This window comes from Tiliqua scincoides, chromosome 2 (genome assembly GCF_035046505.1).
Source record: "Tiliqua scincoides isolate rTilSci1 chromosome 2, rTilSci1.hap2, whole genome shotgun sequence".
NCBI lineage: Eukaryota > Metazoa > Chordata > Lepidosauria > Squamata > Scincidae > Tiliqua > Tiliqua scincoides.
This window is the reverse complement of record NC_089822.1, coordinates 140,998,275-141,019,211: the sequence shown is the minus strand read 5'-3', so window position 1 is coordinate 141,019,211 and position 20,937 is coordinate 140,998,275. Positions and strand designations below refer to the sequence as shown.

The window sequence follows — 20,937 nt, the reverse complement described above, 5'->3', positions numbered from 1 at the left end:
ATTTGAAAGCCTGCCTAAAAATCCAGTGCTGTGCATCTGTCCTGTTCATTGAATCTCAGCACTAAACAGGGAAAAAAACCAGAGCAAAAACCTTTTGGCACTTCCCCTTCCCAGATTAGGTGGTTATTCTCATGAGAAGGCAGTTAGGTAGATGTTATAATGTAGCAGCAGCAGCAGCATCTAGGTCATATTGTGCTATACTCAAAGTGATGTTGCAAGCGGCTGTTTCTGTGTTTCCATTTCATTCATGGAAAAAACCAAATACACAAAAAGCAGCCTTCTATCAACAACAAGGTCCTAGCAGTTCCCAAGATCTTAAAAGTGTTCATCAGTGTACCTGTTTAATGGCTTAGCAAAGAAAAGTTTGTTGAGAAACTGAAAAAATGGGGACTCTCAAGAATCATATATTGAACTGCAAAGGATTTTTTTTTTAGCAGGCACTGTACTAGTGTGGCCTTCATGTCTGATTCTTACAAAGCCAGGACAACTTCCTGCCTTCTGTGTCCTTGAGGGAAGTGTTTGACCATGATGGAAGAATTGCTTTGAGCAGAAAGAACTGATTGTTGTTCTCTTCCCACCACAGCTCTTGCCACAATGCCATCATGTTGGAGTCTCATGAGAAATCCTGCAAACTAATTCCCTGTCATGGAAAGCTTCCAGTCCTGCTTGAGGCTGATTTGATGTTGATAGCTGTTACCTTGCTTATGAGGTAATTAGTTTGGGCGAGATTAAATTCCTGACTTTATCATCTGTCTGTGTTCAATCCTCACAGCTCCCCTGGACTGGATTGCCCTAGGATGTCTGCTGCCCACTTCTCGACTTGGCAGTTGTCAAAGTCTTCCTGCTGTGAATGCTCATAAATAAATAACCACAGTTCCCTAGGTAGCAGGACTTTTTACCTGCAAAATTTCCTGAGACCCAGTTGCTCAGGGCAAGTTTGTTCAAGTTCCATCAGAAAAGCAATTACATCTGTTCATAAACCGAAAGCAAGGCCGCAATCAAGGCTGAAGTTCTGAGAATTGTTTCAGGCTCTCTGAAATTGCAGACTGATGGGCAAACTTTGATTACCAAAGCAGGGGCAAATTACACCTATGCAGGCCCAGGATCCAGTACCTGGATGGGAGATTGCTTGGGAAACCTGTGTACACTGCTCTTCAGTTCCCTAGAGAAAATGCAGAATAGGTGCAAGAGTGAGGGGCAGTATGGTATAGTGGTTAGAGCAGCACACCTGAACTTGAGAGACTTGAGTTCTCAAATCCCTTCTCCTCTCCTCAGCAATGAAGGCAGCCATGGATCAGTCACCATCTCTAAGCCTAACTGACCTGGTAAAAGGCAGGGGCAGAATCTTGTACTACAACCCAAGCTAGTAGGAGGGAGGGAGTAAAAGACTGTCAGTGATATTCCACCCTATGCATGCTTTTTTGGAAGTAAGGACTACTTGGACACATCTGTGTAAGGAAGAAGCTTTTCAGGCTTCTCAGATGATGGTGGACAGCAGTAGTACCATTTTAAATTCTCTATCCCTGCCCCCTTGATGCCTTATGGGTTGGGGCCCATCACAGAATGGGGGAGGCAATTGCAGGACTTTGCCCTGGGGCCTCCTGCAACTGGCACCATGGAAACACCATGTTCCCAAATCCACATTTGTCATCTCATGTTATGGGTGCAGGGAAATTTGCAGAGGAGAGTTAGCAGCTAGGTGTGGTTTAGCCTTTCCCTCTTTGCCACAGATTCTCCACTACAATCCCTCCCTTGTCTAATGTTTTCTGCACTATAATCCTTCCCTAATGTGGTTTTATTTCCTCAACCTAGTTCAGAAATAGGAAGTAGCCTGGCTGCAGGGGGGAAAAAAATACATGGGTGGAGAGAAGTTCCAGGGGATAATCAGTAGGCAAGGGACACACTGAGCACCCCTCCTGCCAACCTATTCTTCCTCACAAATACCCTGTGTTCCTGCAGTGCCATTAGAGGGCAAGCACATGTTTGGAAATGAGTGTTTGCTGCCATGATCTACACTTCAGTCCTACTGTGCAGTCTCCTGTCTCAGTACCACATGTACAAACTTGATATGTTGCGCCATACTGACTCTAGAAGTATTTTATTAACCAATACTATGGGACATATTGACATTACAAAAACATAAACTGGTATAGCTGTCTTAGGGCCCAATCCTATCCAATTTTCCAGTGCCAGTGCAGCTGTGCTATTGGGACAGGTGCTGCATCCTGTGGGGGGAGGCAGTTCACAGAGGCCTCCTCAAGGTATGGGAACATTTGCTCCCTTACCTGGGGGTTGCATTATGGCTGCACTGGTGCTGGAAAGTTGGATAGGACTGGGTCCTTGGTTTCCTCCAAAGGAGGTGACAGGGTGTTGAACATTCCTAGCTGCTTTCACAGAACACAAGTCCCAGGGTTTATCATTTGAAGCCATGACAGTCAAACAAGGTCAAGATGGGTTTAAATCTGCAAGGGGGGCATAGTGTGAGTACCATGACATACTGTTTGGCAGTCCCCATTCACACTCACCAGGGGCCCACAATGGAAGCCCAACTGTGTTTACTGGGAAATAAATCCTCTTGTGTTCAATGGAACTGACCCCTCAGAGAAACGTTTACAATTGCAACCTAATGCTTGGTGAACTCAGTGCAACTTACCTCTGCATAAACACACACAGTACTGGGCTGTATCTGTGCACATTTATGTATGTTTTATTCCAAAATAAATCCCATTGTGCTCATTGGGGCTTACTCTCAGGTAAGTGGGCATTGGATTTGTAGCCCAATTCATACTTACCTGGGAGTAAGCACCACTCAGAAAAACTAACTCATTTCTAAGTAAATATGCATAGAACTGCTCACTAAAAGTTTTAATTGTGGCGCAGACTCACCCGCAATACAGTTGATCTATAGGTTTCCAAGGGGGCATAAGAATGTGGGGGGGGGGGGCGGAGAAGCAATTCTTGACATCCCACCCGACGTTTCTTCCCAGGCTCCCTCACCCCTTCAACCCATCTTCTGCAGTCTCCTTCCAGATCTCCACTGCTAGCCACTAGTCCCTAACCCCACAGCACCACCTCCCCTGCCTTGTCTCACATTCTCCTCTACACTCATACTCAGAGAATTCGAACCCACCAATGAGGTGCCTGGAGCCTCCAAGTGGGACGCCTCACCATCTCCTCTCCCCAAGTCCCACCCTTTTTCAAAAGGACACGCCCCTCCCACCACTATATAAGGCTCCTCCCCAGCGCGCGCACTCCCTAGAAAGAAGTGTTTGCTCACTCGTGGCTCCCTAAGCGGGTCGGTCAGTGAGAAGAACTTTTTTCCTCCGTGCTCTTCTCTGCCACTTTTTCCTGCTCCTCCAGCAACATGGTAAGTGAGTGAAAGGCTACTCGGTGACTGTTTGAGGGCTCGCAGGCAGAGTTCCTGCGGGCGGGCGGCGGGCTGCGAGGGAGGCTGCGCGAAGGAGCCTTCTGGAAATGTGCTCCTGCGTCAGAGCAGGGCGTGTGGCTGTTTCTAGGATGCATTCTCCAGGCACGTGTGAAGGGGCTGTCTGGAAAGGCGGGGGGGGCAAGAGAAGTTATGTGCTGGGGGGGTCGCCCTTCTTATGTTCCTCAATTAAGAGGAAACTACCATAGTGTCTAGCAGCCAAGATGGTGTAGAGGTTTGGGAGGTTTGCAAGTCTCTTGTTATCTGGTGTGCTCCCTGGGGCTTTTGGTGGGCCGCTGTGAGATACAGGAAGCTGGACTAGATGGGCCTATGGCCTGATCCAGTGGGGCTGTTCTTATGAGGTGGACTTAGACCTGGAAGATCCAGGCTCAAACCCCCTCAGCCACCTAGCTTCCTAGATGATTTTGGGCCAGTCACTTTCTCTCAGCCTCGCCTACCTCACAGGGTTGTTTTGAAGACTGAAGGAGGGGGAGCAGACACCGCCCTGAGCTCTTTGGAGGAGGGGCGGTATAAAAATGTGGTAAATAAATAAGTAGTATAAGGAACAGCGAGCAGCCCCGTGTGCTCTCCTGGCCCGGGGACTGCACGTGTCTGCAAAAATCCTCTAAAGAGGATGCTTGACGCACTTGGGAGCGGCGAAGGAGTCGTACGTGGGGCAGGAAGTTCCGAGAAAACGCCCCTCGGGAACTCAAGCGCTCTAGCGGGAGGCTTTGCTGTTCGCGTGCACGCTCCAAACGTAACGTGTGAACGCTGCTTCGGTAAGGCTCTTGACACCGCGAAGAGGTTCCTTAGCTCTCGAGGGTGGGGGATGGGTGCAAATGCGTCTCTCTCTCGCTTCTGTAGGAAGTTGTAGGGCAGCAGGCGCTGTGATGTGTGTTGGGGGTGGGCAGGGCGCCCTGACGCTGGTGGCTGCGACACTTCCTGGCGGTGTTGCGCAGGGCTTCTGGGCTTAGCCCGAGGCAGGCTAGATCATGCCTTTTCTGGGAAATGGGTCTACAGCGCTGAAGCTGGAGAATGGGCTTTTCCAGGCTGTGCCTTGGAAGGAAAGGGCTGCCCGTGGCAAGGCAGAGGATGATGCCTTATCGTGCTTTGCAACCTTGAGCCAGTCGGGTGTGACCCGCAGCCCGGCGCGGCAGCCTCGTGGCATCCTCCTCCTTCCCCCCTACCCGTGACTACCTGCTGAGTCACTTCTGGGGGAGAGGGCGTGCTCTGGAGAGTCATTCGGAGAGCAGTTTCCTGCCCCAGTGAGCCCGGTGGAGTAACCAGCTGGTTGCATCATTGTCCGGATGAGGCTGTGCGGGCCGCGGAAACGCTGCCCGCTTGGCCCCTTTAGCAAACCCTGCTTTGAAACGCTTTTGCAGTACGGCCAGTGCAAGCGGCTTAGATCGCGCTTGAACCTCTTTGGCTTTGCGCAGTACTGTCGCTTGGCAGCGAAAGTGGCCGAGTTGTAGGGAGGAAGCGGCGATGTGCAAAGAAACGTTTAAGGGGATTTCCTCGGCGTTGTATAACGCCCAGCTGCGAATGGGTAGGTCCAACCTCTAATATGTGCAGCCCAAGCCAGTTGGAGACTCCTGAGCTACCAGTGCTCCCTTGCAGCAGCGGTTCGTGTCACTTGAAATCCAGTAAAGCAGAATACTGCCCAATGCTGTGACTTGACCAACTTAACTTACTATATTTTTAGCCCCTAGCAGGGGAGACCAAATATGAACAATTTAGAGGGTTGGACCTGAGCACTATGGGAAAGTGAGGGTTGGCCATTTCTGCATAAATGGTGACGCAGGCACTGAATTGGTCTAGGATGAGAAAGTAAAATCTTGCTAAGGGTTTCCATACTTAGCCTTTCAGTGGCAGGCTTTAACCACCTAACTTTTGCTGACTAAATTGGGTTAACTACTTCAGATTGCTTGGTGATAGCCTTCTAGATGATAGCCTCTAGAAGTGGAATGTGCCTCCTGGTGATCTCCAGTGAACAGCAAGAGCAGTGCTTTTCAGCCTTTTTGGTCTCATGGAACACTGACTAGGTACTAAAATTGTCAAGGCACACATCGGTTTTTTGACAACTAACAAGGCATGCCATGCTGTTGGTGGGGGGCTCACATTCCCCAATGGCTCTGCTAAAAATTGACCTTCCTCCAAACTCCCATGGCACACCTGTAGACCATTCATGTCACACCAGAGTGCCATGGCACAGTGGTTGAAAATGGCTGAGCTAGAGTCTATCTAGGCTATAAAGAGGGGCTGTACAGGCTTACTCAGAACTGGGGTTGCTCCTTGTGACAGGTACTTTTGTTGAAAAACCTGGGGTACTTCTTGTGTAGTGAAATGGCTTTTAGCATATGCTCAGCAATACTTCTAGAGATTCATGCTAACTTGCCTAATCTCTGCGTTCCTTGAGGAAATAGCATTCTGTGGGATGATGCATTGTGCCAGTTGTAATCTCCCCACCACCACATTATGTAGTCAAAAGTGGCACTTTGCTACCTGCCTTGCATGACTCATTTCATTTGTTTAGGTGGGTGAGGCTAGGGGTAATCTCCTCTTCTGACTAGCTATTGCTGAATATTCCACTTGCTACAAACAACTGGTTAAAACTAGCCTAATCCTGTTAAGACATCAAATAGCTGGCTGTAAAATGAGCTGGCTCTAGAACATCCATCTTCTCATTAGCATGTAGATGGGTACTCCTGAGGGAGTTACCCGTCTGGAGGTAGGAACAATATTGTCTGAATGCCAGCAATTCTGATCTCCAGGTCATGCATTCTCTCAGAGAAATGCTTTCTCTGGGAGAAGCAATTGGGGGGGGGGAATCCTTCACCCCATAGACCAGGGATGTCAAACTCATTTCATACAGTGGGCCAAATAGCATTCATGATTCCTGCTGAGCACCAGAAATGGTGTCATTAAGCAGAAAATGTTGTCATGAAGCAGGCCATGACCAGAAATCAGCACTTCTTTCTCACTTAGGATCTTCTTAGCTGCCAAGGACAGAATAGAAAATACAGAAATCTTGTTCATATTTTCAAGGTGTATGGGAGAGCCCAATTTTCATGTGGGCCACCCTTTCAAGGAGTGATAACTCAGCACAGCTCAGCAACTGAGAGCAGCTGTGATGGTGGTGGGGGAAGAGCCTGAGGGCTGGATAAATTGCTTCCAGGGGCTGCATCTGGCCTGTGGGCCTTATGTTTGACACCCCTGCCATAGACCATAGTGTTAATAGCAGGAGTTATTCTGTATGTAGAACTTTTATTGGCATACGTAAAAGTTATTCTGCAGAAGTTGCAACAGAACAATGGAACGATAAGCTTCTATACAGTGGTGACATGGACTGTTCAGGAACTGCAGGAAGGACTAAAGACCTTGAGGCAACAAAGATTGGCTTAAACACCTTGCATACAGTTTCTTGAAATGCACATAACACTATGCATGCATATAAACTGGTTTCAGATGCACAGAATTCTCCCCACATTTTGGCCTTCCACAAATCTCCATTACCTACTGCACCCTGCAGCCTTTTGTTTCCTAGAGCCAATTGTCCTCATTATTCTTGTATTTTACCCTTTTGGTTTGCTCAGGGATGGGATAATCCCGCCCTTCCCCCTCCCCATGGAGGAGTAGGTTAGACTGAGCCAGTGGATCAAGGTCACTAAGTGAGCTTCATAACTGTGAGAATCTGAATCCAGGCCTTCTGAATCCACACTAACCCCTATACCATATTCTTGTATACTCTTGTTACTAATTTCATGCTGCTACCTTTTTTCCAAGCATCAACCTTTTTTATTTGCCCTGGTTCTTGTTGTCCAGGCTGGTCTCCATTTCTTTTGAACATGTGAGACTTGGATTCTTGCAAGCCTGCAGCCTCCCTACTTCTACAGTAGCACAGTCTCTCCTCACACCTTTCCTATGATCTGCCAGATAGCACATGGCTTCTCATAGAGTCAGTACAAAGGTGTTGTGTTGCTGACAACCTAGTGATGGGTAAAATGTATTGGAATGTTGTATGACATGGGGATTTGCCAAAAGACTGGAATGCATTGTTACTTGAGATGAGGGTGCCAACTTGCGGTCTCAATATGAGACAGAGTAGTGGGATTTCAGAACCACCAGTATGAAGCGGACTTGTATCTCTTTCAACTCTTACAAGGGCTATAATGGTGGCACTGCTCCTTGCCTTGCCCTTGTTATGTTGTCAGTGTTGCAGTCAGTGACTCAAACAGGCTGCTCAATTCACACTTAAATTTTTTTAGTACATTACAATGACTTCAGTTCCTTTAGGAAGGGCTTGTTTTATGGTGGCTGGCTTTTGGTGTTGCTCACTAAGGTATGGTGTTACTCACTAAAATATTAACAGGCTTGACTCTTGCCAAGTTAAGACCATGCTTCAGTTTCATAATCTACAAACGAGAGGATGTAGCAAATGCATAACTTCCCAAATTCAAATACCTGAAGATGTCAGTCAGATGCCCTAGTTGGGAACCCCCTTGCCATGCTCCTCCTCTTCCTATTTGTTTTTAATATAATAAAATAAAAACATAGATTAAAAAAAAGATTAGAGAATATTTTGTTCTCCTAGCTGCATGCAGATTTATGGGAGTCTAAAAGGGCTGTTTTGGGCCCAGTGACCCATAAATGCCAGCATTAACACCAGTTGTAAAATTGCTGCACTCTGATAAATGCTTGCGGGAGGGGGGGGTTAATGATGGCTGACTCTAGCCCTTCAAATTATAGCCCTCTGTGCTGTTTTAACATTTTGCTGTGAGTCAGATGGTGGGAGCTAGCTGGCTTAGAGGAAACACAAGCCTTTTAAGTTTAGGATTAAAGTAGAGCTGAATGAGCTCAGCTAGGGTTACACAATTGCTAGATTGCTGTTAAGGCACAAAAAGCAAGGGTGGGGGAGACTTGTTTCTGTAAACTCAATCAGGAATGTTCCTGGGCCTGGAATATGGCCTCCTGCTACTTGGGGGGGGGGAAAGCTGTACAGTATAATCTTATCTTAAGCAAAAGGCATCAATTTACTAAAGCTCTTGTCCTTCAGAATAAGTGGTGTCTTCAAAAGTCTTTTGGGGCACACACTGCTAACCTTAAAACATCTGAAGTTTGCTTACCATTCTGTTAGCAGTATTTAGTTTGAAACACTAATGACATGATCTGTGTGCAGTTCTTAAACTGTTGATATTTGGAGGTGTGTGTACCTTTTTAAAACTGGCCAAGAAATGAGGTGAAGAAAATGCATTGAACTGTGCTATGTGTAACAGTCTTAGAATGCATTTCCTCAATTCTGGTGTCTTCCCACAAGTCTAGAAATGCACAAGTTTGTGAAACATTAAAAAAACTTTACGAGCACACTTGCCTGGTTTACATAATCAAATGGTTGACTTAAATGCTAACTTGTGGTATGAAGTAATCTTCATGCCTCCAAATCGTCAGTCTTCTATTTTCTCTAGTAGTTGTCGTGCCATAGATCACATGTGAACCCAGTTTCATGCTTTTGCCTGGCCTGGAAGTTCCTAACTGCACATCTTACTCTTCATTTCAACCTTCTGGGTAACCTGGAATGACTGTAAAAGGTTTGGGGGAACAGCTCTTGAATGCCATTTCTAGGGAGAGTGTAGCAAATGGCTACACATGTAGCATATTGCTACACATGTAGCAAATGTCTACACATTTGCATTATAATTATATCATTGTAATTATACATAGTTATATAGACTGGACTGTGGACTCTGGACTATAGAGGCTGGACTCTGCCAGAACCCTGATTATTATTAATAAAATATTTCTTCCTATACCTCTTTTTGATCTGGCGCAGGGGTGTCCAAAGTTTTTGGCAGGAGGGCCACATCATCTCTCTGGCACTGTGTCGGGGGCTGGGGAAAAAAGAATTAATTTACATTTACAATTTGAATAAATTTACATAAGTTTACATAAATAAATTTATTAAAGGTGAACTTGTATGAATGAATGAAGGTCTTGCAATAGCTCAAGGCCTATAAAAGGCCTTGCACAAAGCAAGGCTGGCCTTTCCTTTGCTGCCACTACTACATCACAGACGTGAAATAGCAAGCAGTGGAGGGAACCCTCCTCCCACAGCTCACGTGACAGGTCAAACAGTTGCCCTCACACTGAAAGCAGTTGCATCGGGCCGGTGCGGACTGCAGCAAGTCTCTGGAGGGCCAGAGGCTCATTGGAGACTGGGGGCTCCCTGAGGGCCGCATTGGGAGTCCTCAAGGGCTGCAAGTGGCCCCAGGGCCAGGGTTTGGGCACCCCTGGTCTTGTGGGTTGTGATTGTCATTTTAAAAAGTGGGTGCTAAAAAGTTTGGGAAGCACTATACTAGCAAGATGTTTAGTATGGAATTCAGAGTGTGTGTGTGTACTCTAACCTCTTTCTGGCAGTAACTCTTTATAAAACTTGCACTTCAGAAACAGGGAGGAGAATAGAAGCTGGCACATGACTGCCCCAAGGTTACCTGTTAATTAGTGGCAAAACAGTTGGGATAGTTTGAGCCAGAATTCAAATTGCTGGACCATATCTGAAGAGCAGGGTGGTATTTTTAGAATGATTATGTCCTTGAGATCTTCTCATTAGCAACCCTCAGTTGCCTGCCTGCCTCAGCTTGTGCTTCCATTAGCATGAAATGAACAGCTTACTCCAGTGGGGTGTTTGAGTGGTGATCAGTGGCTGGTGTTAATCCACTGAAACCAGCCTGATAGTGTTAACTGTCCATTGACATGGTACTTTGGAGTGAGCTGTGGTTTCCTCATACTGGATATCAACTTGTATAACTTGTTTCTTCTTACAGCGTGAGTGCATCTCCATTCATGTTGGCCAAGCCGGTGTCCAGATTGGCAATGCCTGCTGGGAGCTCTACTGCCTAGAACACGGTATCCAGCCTGATGGGCAGATGCCCAGTGACAAGACCATTGGGGGAGGAGATGACTCCTTCAACACATTCTTCAGTGAGACAGGAGCTGGCAAGCATGTCCCCAGGGCTGTCTTTGTGGACTTGGAGCCAACAGTAATCGGTGAGTGTACATTAAACATTTTATAACCTAAATGTTGGGAATTGGGCCTTCTCTCAATAGCAGATCACATGCTTTGCAAGCAGATGGCCCCTGGCAGCTTGGTGCAAGGACTGTAAATAACTGTGCTGGGAAAGACTACTGCCTGAAACTTTGAAGAGCCTGTGCTGGTCTGAGTAGACAGTAGTGGGTTAGGTAGTGTAATGGTCTGAGTTTGTACAAGATGGCATCAACTGGAGGCTCAATACCAGAGCAGAATGCAAGTAGTAAGAGGGGGAGGGCTTCTCAGCAGGTATAGAATAATGTGGTGACATCCCACACATAGCTGTTGGACTGCAATCCTGTAGCTATCTAGCAAAGCTTTGTGCTTATCTTGCTCCCTTACTATATTCCTGATGCCCTGATGAATTCAAAACTTTAATTGTACGTTACATACATAAATTCAAATACAAATTGTGCATTATTTTGTATAGCTGAGCATTTGCTAGCCAAACTTGTCTGGCTTTTTTGTTTGCTGTTTTAAATTGTGCCTCCAAATAGAGTATTTGAAGACTTGTGATTGTTTCCACAGATGAAGTGCGCACTGGAACCTACCGCCAACTCTTCCACCCTGAGCAGCTCATCACTGGCAAGGAGGATGCTGCCAACAATTATGCCAGGGGCCACTACACTATTGGCAAAGAGATAATTGACTTGGTGCTGGATAGAATCAGGAAGCTGGTGAGTGACTTATACTGGTGGTGATAGCAAAGGGTCCTACCCATTAAAACTTGTATGAAAGTTCCAACCTATGGCAAACTGTTCTAGAGACCAGTACTCTCTTCCTGATCAATCTATGATGTTGCATACCCTCCCCCCAGTGATGAGAAGTTCAGAAGCAGTGATCGGAAAGAAAACCAAGCCTAGGACAATAGTACAGAATATTTGTGGTTCTGTAATATTGCTTTATTTACAAGTGTACAGATAGAGAGTAAATGAGAATGTCAGGAGCTCCAAAGGCAGAAGATTCCCTGCTAGACTTTTGTTTAGCCATACACACGCTGCCTCCTTTCCCCTAAGCTTAGGTAAGAATGTGAATGATATCTGTCCATCTACTTTGCATTAGCTTCCAATCAACCATTATGGCTTCCTATCTACCTAATATGGAAATAGCCAGCTGCTAGAATGAACCCTGAACTACATGGCTGGCAACCAGACCTGCACCATCACAATAAGGCTCATTGGCAAAAGGTGGTTCCCCCCCCCCCAGCTTACTGGGAACCCTTCATTACAGCTGCATTATTTTCTTCCCCACCTTGCTTGTGGGACTGTCTGTTTTCTTACTGAAACCAAGGTCTGTCTCGCAAATAAAGGGCAAGCTATAGATTTTTGAACCTTTACTAATACTGGCATTGGGGGTTAGAACGCAAGAGTCAACAAACATTGGCTCAGTGTAATGGTGGGGACCACCTTCCTTCCATGTAGTTCTATTGCTTTTTGAGGTCTCAGTGGGACTTGGAACAAAGTCAGCTGTGTATATAGCAGTCTTGTGTGCACTTGTTGGCTTGACTTAAATAGACAAGCATAGAATTGTCCCTGACCCTGTCCCTTGCGCAGAGGCACAACTTCCTGCATTTCTCAGATAGCTCCAGGTTCAGAGTTGGAGAGAGATGCGTAGGCAGGGATTATTTCCACACTTGTTTTGGAAGTTCTGGGTAATTGTAGGAATGATCTCCCTGCTACCAGCTCCAAACTTGAGGCCTTGTATGTCACTGGGCTGACAGGAGCTTGGAGTGCCTTGGGCCAGCCCCTTCTGCCTTCTCTGACTGTGAAGGGAGAGGCTGACTTAGGCTGTGCTAGATGAGTGAGGTACAGGGGGGGCCCTTTCTGTTGCTTGATATCCGTTTTACTTTTGTATTGCTTTAAGTCCTATCTTCTCTTTCCTGCTTGGAACTGTGTAAGGGGTTTTCTGTATAAATTTGCCGCATGCTTAAGCTTGGCATATATGATGGGAGCAATCCTTGTTGCCTCCTCCAACTTGAAGAGGGGCTGGGAACAATAACATAGCAGTTTAACTCATAATTGATAAAGGTTAACTCATAATCAATAAAGGTCATAATTGCAAAAGGTAGATAAAGACACCTATTTGGTCTTTTACCCTGCCTAGAGAAACGAGATTCTCATTGCCATATGGGATAAATGAACCTGATATTTCTTAACTGGTAAGCTAAACTGATCAGATAAGAAAATGCTACACTGCCATGGAATATTAGATGGGCTGCAGTGAAGGAAATGGCAAAGGCTGGAGCAGTCTCACTGTGCAAGGCACACCTACTGCAGTATGTGGTATCTGCTAATACACCCTGCAAATATGCATCTGTGGAGAAGATACTCTGCTACATTCTGACTCTGAGATTGCAGAAGTATAATCATGTGACAACCAGGCTAGAGAATTTGCTCTCTTTCCACAGGCTGACCAATGCACAGGTCTCCAGGGCTTCCTGGTCTTCCACAGCTTTGGTGGTGGCACTGGCTCAGGCTTTACTTCATTGCTGATGGAACGTCTGTCAGTTGACTATGGCAAGAAGTCCAAGCTGGAGTTCTCCATCTACCCGGCTCCTCAAGTCTCCACAGCGGTTGTTGAGCCCTACAATTCTATCCTGACCACCCACACCACCCTGGAGCACTCCGACTGTGCCTTCATGGTAGACAATGAGGCCATCTATGACATCTGCCGCAGGAACCTTGACATTGAGCGCCCCACCTACACCAACCTCAACCGCCTTATCAGCCAGATTGTGTCCTCCATCACGGCCTCCCTCCGATTTGATGGGGCCCTGAATGTAGATCTGACAGAATTCCAGACCAACTTGGTGCCCTACCCCCGTATCCACTTCCCTCTGGCCACCTATGCCCCTGTTATCTCAGCTGAGAAAGCTTACCATGAACAGCTGACTGTAGCTGAGATCACCAATGCTTGCTTTGAGCCAGCCAACCAGATGGTGAAATGTGACCCTCGCCACGGTAAATACATGGCCTGCTGCCTGTTGTACCGAGGTGACGTTGTTCCCAAAGATGTCAATGCTGCTATTGCCACCATCAAGACCAAGCGTAGCATCCAGTTTGTGGACTGGTGCCCCACTGGTTTCAAGGTTGGTATCAACTACCAGCCTCCTACCGCAGTCCCTGGGGGTGACCTGGCCAAAGTGCAGCGTGCTGTCTGCATGCTGAGCAACACCACAGCCATTGCTGAGGCCTGGGCTCGCCTGGACCACAAGTTTGACCTGATGTACGCCAAGCGTGCCTTTGTCCACTGGTACGTTGGGGAGGGCATGGAGGAAGGAGAGTTTTCAGAGGCCCGGGAAGACATGGCTGCCCTAGAGAAGGATTATGAAGAGGTTGGAGCAGACAGTGCTGATGGGGAAGATGAGGGGGAGGAATACTAACTGTCTTTTGTTCCTGTCTATTATGTCAATGTTGATTAAAAGCTTCAATGAAAGTAGTCTGGTCTCTTCTGTAGTGAACAAACTTTGCCCTGTCCTGTTGAGGTGTAGGTAGGCCTGGTACCTGCAACAGTTTTTGGTATTGACTGGGAAGGTGCTTAAGAACATAAGAACAGCCCCACTGGATCAGGCCCTAGGCCCATCTAGTCCGGCTTCCTGTATCTCACGGCGGCCCACCAAATGCCCCAGGGAGCATGCATGTTGAATGGAACTAGCTAGGCTGTATCCTTGACAAAGTTGTTTTTTTTTTTTTGAATAGTTCTGCAGCAGGACAACATGAGCATTTGCAACCCAATGAAGCATGCCATAGCAATGACCTAGAAATTTCCATTGCTTCAGCACTTCTGTGGTAGGAGGGATTTCTTCTGATTCCAATATGCAAGGGCTTACATGAATTTAGTTTCTCTCCCTTGCAGTGTTGGTGAAACTTTACCAAAAGTCATTTCAAAAACCCTTTTTGGGAAGCTCGGAAAACAAAACCACAATTTGATTCCTTTCATTTAAAACAGGGGTCTCCAAACTTTTCAGACTATGGCTGTGTTGTATATTATACATGGCTGGGGCCAAAAAAAGTTGTATTAAATAATGAATAAAAACTAAATGAATAAGTTTTACTTGGATCTTGTTTGTAATCAACATGAACATAAGAGCAGCCCCACTGGATCAAGCCATAGGCCCATCTAGTCCAACTTCCTGTATCTCACAGCGGCCCACCAAATGCCCCAGGGAGCACACCAGATAACAAGAGACCTCCATCCTGGTGCCCTCCCTTGCATCTGGCATTCTGACATAGCTCATTTCTAAAATCAGGAGATTGCACCTACACATCATGGCTTGTAACCCATAATGGATTTTTTCTCCAGAAACTTGTCCAATCCCCTTTTAAAGGCGTCCAGGCCAGATGGCATCACCACATCCTGTGGCAAGGAGTTCCACAGATCAACCACACACTGAGTAAAGAAATATTTTCTTTTGCCTGTCCTAACTCTCCCAACACTCAATTTTAGTGGATGTCCCCTGGTTCTGGTGTTATGTGAGAGTGTAAAGAGCATCTCTCTATCCACTTGATCCTTCCCATGCATAATTTTGTATGTCTCAATCATATCCCCCCTCAGGTGTCTCTTCTAGGCTGAAGAGGCCCAAACGCCTTTCCGCGTAAGGAAGGTGCCCCAGCCCTGTAATCATCTTAGTCGCTCTCTTTTGCACCTTTTCCATTTCCACTTTGAGATGTGGAGACCAGAACTGGACACAATACTCCAGGTGTGGCCTTACCATTGATTTGTACAATGGCATAATATTAGCTGTTTTGTTCTCACTACCTTTTCTAATGATCCCAAGCATAAATTGGCCTCCTTTACTGCCGCCGCACATTGGGTTAACACTTTCATCGACCTGTCCACCACCACCACAAGATCTTTCTCCTGATCTGCCACAGACAGCTCAGAACCCATCAGCCTATATGTGAAGTTATGATTTTTTGCCCCAATGTGCATGACTTTACACTTGCACTGAAACGCATCTGCCATTTTGCTGTCCATTCTGCCCCATCTTCCACTCTTTTCCACCCCATCTTCTGTGGCAGACACATCAGCAGGTTGCTGATATTTTGCTACCCAATGAGCTTTGTTAACTTTAAATGGGAAATAAAGCAATGTCAGGACATCTGTCCACAGTCTGATTTTAATTTTTTATAAATAGAAGCTGTGGTTTCCATCCCTTCATCCTCTTCCTCTGTTGCTTTGACTGCCTCCTGGTCAGTGCATAAGGCTGAAACTACCTCTCAAAGGTAGTTTAACAGAATCCCCGCAGGCACAGAGCCTTATAAGGCAATATAAGAACATAAGAAGAGTCCTGCTGGATCAGGCCAAAGGCCCATCTATTCCAGCTTCCTGTATCTTACAGTGGCCCACTAAATGCCTCAGGGAGCAGACAAGACAACAGACACAACCTGCGTCCTGGTGCCCTTCCCTGCATCTGGCAATCGGAGGCAGCCTGCTTCTAAAACCAAGTGATTCCACAAACCTACTATGACTTGTAACCCATAATGGATTTTTCCTCCAGAAACTTGTCCAATCCCCTTTTAATGGCATCCAGGCCAGATGCCATCACCACATCCTGTGGCAGGGAGTTCCACAGACCAACCACATGCTAAGTAAAGAAATATTTTCTTTTGCCTATCCTAACTCTCCCAACACTCAATTTTAGTGGATGTCCCCTGGTTCTGGTGTTATGTGAGAGTGGAAAGAGCATCGCTCTATTCACTTTATCCTTCCCATGCATAATTTTGTATGTCTCAATCATGTCCCACCTCAGGCTCTTCTTTTCTAGCCTGTAAAGCCGCAAAATGCTGTAGCCTTTCCTCATAAGGTAGGTGTCCCAGCCCAGTAATCATTTTGGTTGCTCTCTTCTGCACCTTTTCCATTTCCACTACATCCTTTTTGAGTTGTGACCAGAATTGGATGTAATACTCCAGGTGTGGCCTTACCAGGTGCTGTAGGCTTATACCATAGTCTTTCGAGACTGAAGGTTGCCAACCATTACAATATTAGCTGTCTTATTCTCAATGCCTTTCCTAATGATCCGAAGCATGGAATTAGACTTCTTCACTGCCACTACACATTGGGTTGACACTTTCGTTGAACTGTCCACAAGCACCCCAAGATCTCTCTTCTGATCTGTCACAGACAGCTCAGAACTCATCTTCTGCAGAAGCATCTCCTTGGCAGAAGGCTCTGCTATTACACAGCACATCAGCAGGTTTCCGAGGGCTGAAACATTAAGGCTTCCCCAGCACCATGCTGAGTGTCAGCAAAATCTTGTTGGCCAAATGTGGCCCCGGGCCATAGTTTGGAGACCCCTGCATTAAAACATCTGTAGAAGGAGTCTAGGAGTCATTGTGGCTTCAATATTCTGAATATCCAGGAACTTAATACCAACATTGACAAACTTCACTGATCTCTTTGCCTTGCCTTTTTTGTGGCTTTAAAAAATTAGAAGAATAATCTTTGGTTTTTATAGCTTCCCCCATGTCTAATACAATTCTTCACAACCAAGGCTAATAATTCATTTGGGAGGAGAGGCATCAGATCCCCTATAGGAGGGCAAATGTGGAGAAAGTACCTAGAAAATCTAGTTCTTGGTTGTGGACTGTGGCACTCTTGCTTTCAGTATTAAAATGACAATAAAATCGTCTCTACATCCGAATACAAGCTGCTTGCACTATCAAATTTATTGATGGGAGTGGGAGAAAATGTAAGTGATGTGTAAAGGAAGAAGCAGTATCTGAGTTTCTGCTTCTGAAAATAGTGGGATTGAGGAAGAAGTTGGCCTAGTTCTTTCCTCCAATTATTTTCAGTAACTCCTACTTGAAGGTTGTCCTGGACCAATGGGCAGTTGATTCATGCATATTAACTCCCTTGGGAAGCTGGCCTAAGCTGTGAATAAGTTTGATTTTTTTATATTGGCTTAGCTTGCTCTAGAGAGTGCCTGTGCAACACGGGACTATCACATCTCTTTCCCCTCCAACCTTAGCACAGGGTGACAATAGTGGGTTCTTAATGCACGTGCCTGAGGGTAACTTACCCTTTTAGCAGTTTCTAATGGCAAAGAAAGCCAGGGTTCTAATGCTTTTCTGCTACTAGGCAAGATCTGGCTTTAGCTGCAGATGGAGGAAAATTCAGTTGGCACTTGACTCCATGCTTGCCTTATGCTTTTCTAGGGCAATTGATTTAAACATAACTTGCTAGCCAAAATATAGCTATATAAAAACAACTGGAATAAAACAGGGATGTTTAGAAACAGGCAAGTTGAAGAAAAATGGAAATTGCATATATAAGACTTGGATTTTTAATGACGTGCATCACAGAATATTGTCTTGTGTACAAAATACAAGTTTGCAGAGCAACACATCTTTTAAATCTTGTGGCTTCTAAGCTGGTTGCCATAATTACAAGCTCTATAACGCCAGCAGGCTATACTTTAAATGAGCTTCTAAATTATGAATTGGCTTTTATTTGAAGAGTGCAGGTCTCCTGTTAGGCCTCTGAAAGATACATGCACTTTATTCTTGTCTTGCAGCTCTTATGATTATAGGCCACCAAGCTCAAGAAATGGATAAGTGTCTATTGCTGTGTCTGCAACTTGGAATTCAACCCTTGATTGATGGGTGTGTGTGTGTGTGCTGTCAAATACTGTCAGGGTAGCAAAACAAGTATAGGAGGATGGATTTGAATCCGGTAGGCTGCAGCCATATCTGCATGCATGGGCAGAATTCACTAGGCCATGTCTGACTTGAATTGTAATGGCCTTGTCTTTTGCCTGCTCCAGTTCTTTGTATGCTAATTCTGCTTAGGGACTTTTGGAGTCTGTATGTCTAGTGAATTCAGCATCAACACAGCTGGTACTAACTGCTAATTTTTATCTGACTCTACCATTTGGCTCTAAGGCAGGTCTTGTACAGGATTTCCAAAAGGAAGAAGTCTGGACTGAAGAAGATGGGGTATCATGAACTCAAGTAGTATTGGTTTCATATATTTGCTAGATTGTGCTGGGAAAGGAGGGGTCTAGGTGTATATAATAGAGTTATAAAAATGAAAGTCCCTTTTATCCCTAAGTAACTGACAGATGACTGCTACAGTATTAACTCTGTGTTGTGCTGCCCAGGGCCAAGACTGCAAATTGCCACCCTTGCCCATAAAACATCACTTCCTGTTTTATCTGAAAACCAGAAGTGCCATTTTTTGGCATTCTGAAAGTTGCCTGGGGGTCAGGGATGCTATGGTCAGACTCCTTGCCCCTTGAAAGGCCTTCTAAGACCTTGAAAAGGGTCCCAAAAATGGGCCTGGGAAAAAGGAAAAATGGTGGTGGTGGAAGGATTGTCACATGGTCCCCCTGGTGGGATGGCATTCTGGGGCATTTGCCCTCCTGCCCCCCAGGAATACCAGTGGTATTGAAAATAAAATAGGAGCAGAGGCAGGGGGAAAAACTATTCTGTTAATAAGCAGACACATCTTTGATTGTAAATGTTAGAACAAGGAATTCTGGAGTGATTCCCTCTGCATGGATATATGAGACCCTATGCTGTGGTGGAACTCATGGAAAGAGGTCTGCATGCTTGGAGGATGTGTCAAACAGGTGAGAATCATGGCCTCAGGTCTGACTCCATTTTGTGAGCCTGCAGCCATTTCTGCAGCAGCTGTGAGAAATCTGCCTAATGGGATGTGAGAAAGGAGCTTTGTTATCTTGGGGTGCATTCCAACTAGCATAACTCATGATAGCAAAGGTGCTTGAGCCTTTCAGGTTTGAGCTTTAATGTTGTGCTAATGAGAAATTGGCCACAGCTGTGATTTGGCAGTTGGGAGGGAACAGAGTGAGTGACAGAGGCCTCAGCTGGTTACATCCCTCTTCTAGAACCTCTGGCTTGCTGAGAGCTGAGGTATAAAGGAGCCCACAGGGTTGGTGTGAGGATGAAAGAAGGGGAGGAATCATGTACAACACCCTGAGCTCCTTTGAGCAGGGGGCTCTAAACTTTTATGCCAGAGGGCCACATCAAATATCTGGCATGGTGTTGAGGGCTGGAAAAATAAATTTTAAATATAAAATTTAAAGAAATACATTAGAAAGCCTCAAAGGGCCAAAAATGTCACTTCTGGTTTTTCAGGAAAACCAGGAAGTGATGTTTTCAGGCCTTTAGAAGACATTCTGAGGGGAGGCGCATGGCCTCCCTGCCACTCAAAACGCACTCCAGATGCAAGTGGAGCACAGCTCTGGTCACATTGGTTGAGCAGGCCAGACACTTGCAGGAAATCAGAGGCTTGGTGCAGGCCAAACAGGGGCTTGTTGCAGGCCGCATCTGGCCCCCAGGCTGGGGTTTGAAGACCCCTGCCTTAGAGGAAGGGTGGCTTAAAAATGTGGAAAATATTAATTTTGTCAGGGGTTGTCAAAAATGTATGGGCCTTAGATGTCATATGACCTTGGGCCCATAAACCAAGAGTGAGGCCACTACTGGTGGCAGGTCCCCAAGGAAAAAACCCTGCCCCTCCCCCAACTGTGTACAACTTTTGCTCTGGGAGTTGCCTGGGCCACGTGTGCCCTGTTTGGTGTGGGCCTTCTTGCACCCTGGCCAGCCTCTGTTGGTCTCTCAGAGCGTCCTGTGCAGTAGCAAAAGGGGCTGGAGAGGCGAGGTCAGGCGCAGACCATTCCTCCAACGTTTCAGGCAGCCGCAGGGAGCGCTGGCTGCCTGCTTGCGGAAGATGCTCGCCGAGCCAGAAAGCATCGGGCGGCGCCCCCTTCGCGAGGCTGCATTCTCTTTCGCTTGCCGCCTGCTGAAGGTCACCTCCTTTCCTCCACCGAGAGCCGCAACTCCGGCAGCCGCGGTACGGAGCTGGCTCGCATTCCATACGCAACAGCGGCCTCTAGTGCATGCCTGGATGCGACCATCGCCCTTGGAAGACGCAGCTCCTCTCCGCATTGCAGCCTTTGTTTATTGCAGACGAGTTCTGTCTGCAAAGTTAAAGGGTGTGTGTGTGTGTGTGTGTGTCGGGGGGCGGATCCTCCAGCCTTCGAGGGCTCCGCTGAGACTCCCCCTTTAAAGGTAGAGGGACTGATCTGGCTCCCCTGAACCGCCTTGCGGGTAGCACAGGGAGGAGGATCAGGCAGCCCTTTCCTTTGGCGAGATGGAGGCGGTACAGGGTCGCTTCTGTCTTCAGGGCTGGCGCCAGACACTGCGCAGGTCGGGAGCGGTGCCTGGTCATGCAGGAGGTTCGTCTGGACGAGGAGGATGCAAAGTCTGGTCACGCTGACCCCAAATACCCTCTGAATAAAGGCCTGGCCTGTGCAACCAAGAAAGAAATTGCAGCTAAGAAATGGCTCATACATCTCCTTATTTTAAGGGGCTTATACCCAACCAGACTTTAAAAGCCAAGTCTTTATGACTGGGGAGGACCAGCGGTTTGAATCTTACCTCTGCCATGCACTCAGAAGGTGGCCTTGGGC

The 20,937-nt window shown here is 46.5% G+C and overlaps 1 protein-coding gene across 3 annotated transcripts; it reads left to right on the top strand.

The window, feature by feature from the left end:
* Positions 1–3,252: 3,252 nt before the first annotated feature.
* LOC136640168 (tubulin alpha-1C chain) lies at positions 3,253–13,940 on the top strand. Of its 3 annotated transcripts, none has more exons than XM_066615080.1 (4): positions 3,253–3,367; positions 10,243–10,465; positions 11,034–11,182; positions 12,913–13,940. In XM_066615080.1, exons 1-4 carry the CDS (start codon positions 3,365–3,367, stop codon positions 13,885–13,887), a joined length of 1,350 nt encoding a protein of 449 aa, XP_066471177.1. In that variant the 5' UTR covers positions 3,253–3,364; the 3' UTR covers positions 13,888–13,940. The 3 variants fall into 3 exon arrangements, with proteins under 3 accessions (XP_066471177.1, XP_066471178.1, XP_066471179.1); XM_066615081.1 differs by lacking the exon at positions 3,253–3,367 and adding an exon at positions 4,189–4,203; XM_066615082.1 differs by lacking the exon at positions 3,253–3,367 and adding an exon at positions 4,886–4,970.
* Positions 13,941–20,937: the final 6,997 nt, after the last annotated feature.

Excerpts from the sequence above, each read along its gene's own strand:
- LOC136640168 (XM_066615080.1), top strand. Across the intron at positions 10,466-11,033 it reads CTTGGAGCCAACAGTAATCG|ATGAAGTGCGCACTGGAACC; the intron begins GTGAGTGTACAT and ends TTGTTTCCACAG. Across the intron at positions 11,183-12,912 it reads TGGATAGAATCAGGAAGCTG|GCTGACCAATGCACAGGTCT; the intron begins GTGAGTGACTTA and ends CTCTTTCCACAG.